The following is a 3,266-nucleotide window of genomic DNA, read 5'->3' as shown; positions in this document are numbered from 1 at the left end:
AGGCGCCCAAAAGTACCAACCTGCAAAACACACAAATAGACCGGAAGCACTCAGGAGGCAGCAATCAGCGACCAATGCTGCGAGTCCTTGCTCTCCTGGCCTGCAGAAGTGGGAGTGGAGGATTCACCAGAAGCGGCACAGGCATGCAGGCAGGAATCAAATCCGGCGCAGCACCAATAGAGCGGCAGAATTCAACACCTGCTATGCTTGCCTCCTCGAAGCGCTAAACCCGGACAGGTTCACCATGAAAAGGACTCACCCTTCTGAAAATCCGCATTGCAGCTGACGATACACAACGCCTCTCCTACGGGCAGACAGGACTCTCAATCTTCCACGCCAGCACGTCTTCCCCTGATCAGACCCCAGCATAGCAGGAACACCTGCATCAACAGCCACTTTCTCTTTGCCTGCCTGGAGGGTTTTGGACTGTGTATCGCCCTTGGAGAGGGTTCGAAATATCCATTGAAGCCGCCTCCTCGGAGTCCTCAGCGCACGGTTGCATTTGCACGCTGCATAGAGAACGGCCGTGTGCTGGCCAAGAGCTACCTGTTTCTAGACAGCTGCCCCTGTGCTGCAGCTCGAAACTTCCAGAGAACCAGTTCACACTCGACACTACGCAACTCTGAGCTCATGAATTTATCTATAGCCTCTAACTAGAACGCAGATACAAGAACCAGAACAAAAATTAGATAACCTGTTTGTTGAAAGGTCGCCACTCGGGCACCTTATGCCACTTTGGCACAACTAGTAGTATGTTATCAGGCCTGCTGTGGGTACTCGGTTTCACGGGGCTGCAGGGGGTACTGAGGGTACTCGGGGTTAGGAATGAAATAGGGGAGGGTAGTGGGGTGTCCATGATGGTGGTGGTGGCCGCCATGATGGTGGTGGTGGCCGCCATGATGGTGGTGGTGGTCGTGGCTGTGGTGGTGGTGGCTCGGGGGCTGGGGCTGAGGAGCCGGAGGGCAGGTAGTGGTGGTAGTTGGGGGAGGGACAGGGATGGGGATGAAGACGGGAGGAGGAGGAGGAGGAGGAGGGTGGTGGTGGTGGTGGTCATGGCTGTGGTGGTGGTGGCTCGGGGGCTGGGGCTTAGGAGCCGGAGGGCAGGTAGTGGTGGTAGTTGGGGGAGGGACAGGGATGGGGATGAAGACGGGAGGAGGAGGAGGAGGAGGGTGGTGGTGGTGGTGATGATGGCCGTGGCTGTGGTGGTGGTGGCTCGGGGGCTTGGGATGAGGAGCCGGTGGGCAGGTGGTGGTGGTAGTGGGTGGAGGAACTGGAATCGGGACAAAGATTGGCGGGGGTGGAGGAGGATGGTGATGATGGGGATGGTGATGATGTGGATGATGATGATGCGGATGATGGTGATGGAATTGCTCAAAAGAGTGGGGGAACTGGGGGAAGTGGGAGTCTGCGGCGACGCTAGCATCATCAGCCAAAGCGAGGGGAAGGAAAGCCCCGAGGGCAGTCGCGAGGGTAACGAAAGCCTTCATCTTCGAGTTCGAGGACCGAAATACCTGATTTCACCTGCCTGATCCCAATGAATAAGAGTGGGAAGCAAAAGGATAACTTCTGATTCCTTGCTGGAGCCACAGGAACAGGCGTGCACTCGCAGTAACGCCTGCTTCCCACAGGGGGGTTTGAGAGGGACGAGGAAACGAGACGGCGACGTTGCCACCTGGGGGGGGCGAGCGCTTCGAAGATAGGAACATAATATCCATCCCACACAGCCGCAAAGCGCGCCTATAGTTGCCCATGCTTTACTTCCTGAGCAGCGCCTACCACCAAACGCAAAGACCTCTCAGTGCAGTATTCGCGATAAAATATCTAGAACGGCGCTCTTCTCAAAAAGCATGTGCACAGAGTGAAATATAGGCAAGCTGGGTACTCCTGCCCTACCCGCTGCTGCACCTTACAACACAGCCAGTGTGACCTCCACCTGGATAGAGACTTAGAAGCCTGCGAAGAAGTATGAAAACGTGGGTGCAGATGTGTTGAAGCACGGGACTGGGCTAATAGATCAAAAGCAAATGCACTGCAGCATTGTCGGCCTCTGGGCAAACTTAGCATGCACCACAAAGGACTGCTCAAGCTTGGTAGTGCCTGTCTCCGCCGCGTGGAAGCCAAATGAAGGGCGAAGCGAAAGGTAAGTAGAAAAGGTGCAGCCACTGAGCGGCAATGAGGCGTTTCTTCCTCTCCACCGCCGTTGAAGTTTCGCTCCACAAGAGGCCTCAGTCCCAACTCGACTAATGGAGCGCCTGTAGGACCTTGAAAAACTGAGATTCGCCGAAGTGCGTGTGCAGCTTTTGAGAGTCGCAAGTTGCTTCGCTACGTCACGTGAAATCGTTGTCTGCCAGACAGAGCCCGCCGCGGCCGAAGCGGCCAGTGTTCAACACTCCCCACACCTCAACAGACCGCGCCAAAGTCGAAACTCTCCCTGTCTCTCACTCCTTTCCCTGACGAGCTCACACAGTACTAACGACACTGCAGCCGCGCAAAACGCGCCAAAAGAGTCCCTCCCGCGCGCTCCGAACATCTTGCCTCACTGAGAAGCCATTTCTCCGCTTCTCCTTGAGTGCCTCTCGCCTGTGCTCACATCCGCAGGTCACAGACCTGCCCGAACAAAGCAAGCAGCACTACTTGCTGGCAGATCCGCAAGTAGTGTGCCCAAGTTATCCGAGTGGCTGCCACGTCTAAACTCCAAATTCGTTGCACACTGCGTAGCACGACGACAGCGTTGCAGGGCAAACACTCCGCAAAGCACGGACAGCCGCACTAACGCCGTCGTGTCCATAAGATCACACACAGGTGCATGGCGTAGCCCACGGACAGAAAAGCCAGATGAACCGGATGCAAAGGAATCAACCAGGTTCAGGAAGCTGACGCAAAAACGACCCCTAGGCCTGGTAAGTTGTAGTAGTAAAATGAAAATAAGGGCCTGAAGCGAAAATGAAAGCCGGCGCAGCAGCGTGCGCGCCAAAGCAACCGCATATATGGACAGTGCAAACCGTCAAGTTGATGAAACGCTCAGTACACCAGCTGAGTGCCACCTCCAGCGTACACGACCGCAAAATCAAAAGGGAACTGAGTGAGCGCCTGAGACCGAACAGTTAGACACGCTGCGACAGCAAAAGCAATCTGCCTTTGAAAAGGCTGATGCTTCGTTGTAGCGAGCAGGCACATCCCCGCTACCGGGCGAGTCTCGCTAGCCAAGGGGCCAGGCGCCCAAAAGTACCAACCTGCAAAACACACAAATAGACCGGAAGCACTCT

At 55.7% G+C, this 3,266-nt stretch overlaps 1 protein-coding gene across 1 annotated transcript; it reads left to right on the top strand.

The window, feature by feature from the left end:
• Positions 1–854: 854 nt before the first annotated feature.
• ENH_00036980 (hypothetical protein) lies at positions 855–1,529 on the top strand (the record flags this gene model as incomplete). Its single annotated transcript, XM_013580508.1, has 1 exon — positions 855–1,529. The coding sequence occupies one exon, from the start codon at positions 855–857 to the stop codon at positions 1,527–1,529; it is 675 nt and encodes a 224-aa protein (XP_013435962.1).
• Between the last annotated feature and the right edge of the window lie 1,737 nt (positions 1,530–3,266).

Source organism: Eimeria necatrix, genomic scaffold (assembly GCF_000499385.1).
Source record: "Eimeria necatrix Houghton genomic scaffold, Enh_scaff2707, whole genome shotgun sequence".
In the NCBI taxonomy this organism is placed as follows: domain Eukaryota; phylum Apicomplexa; class Conoidasida; order Eucoccidiorida; family Eimeriidae; genus Eimeria; species Eimeria necatrix.
This window is presented reverse-complemented; position numbering and strand designations above follow the sequence as displayed.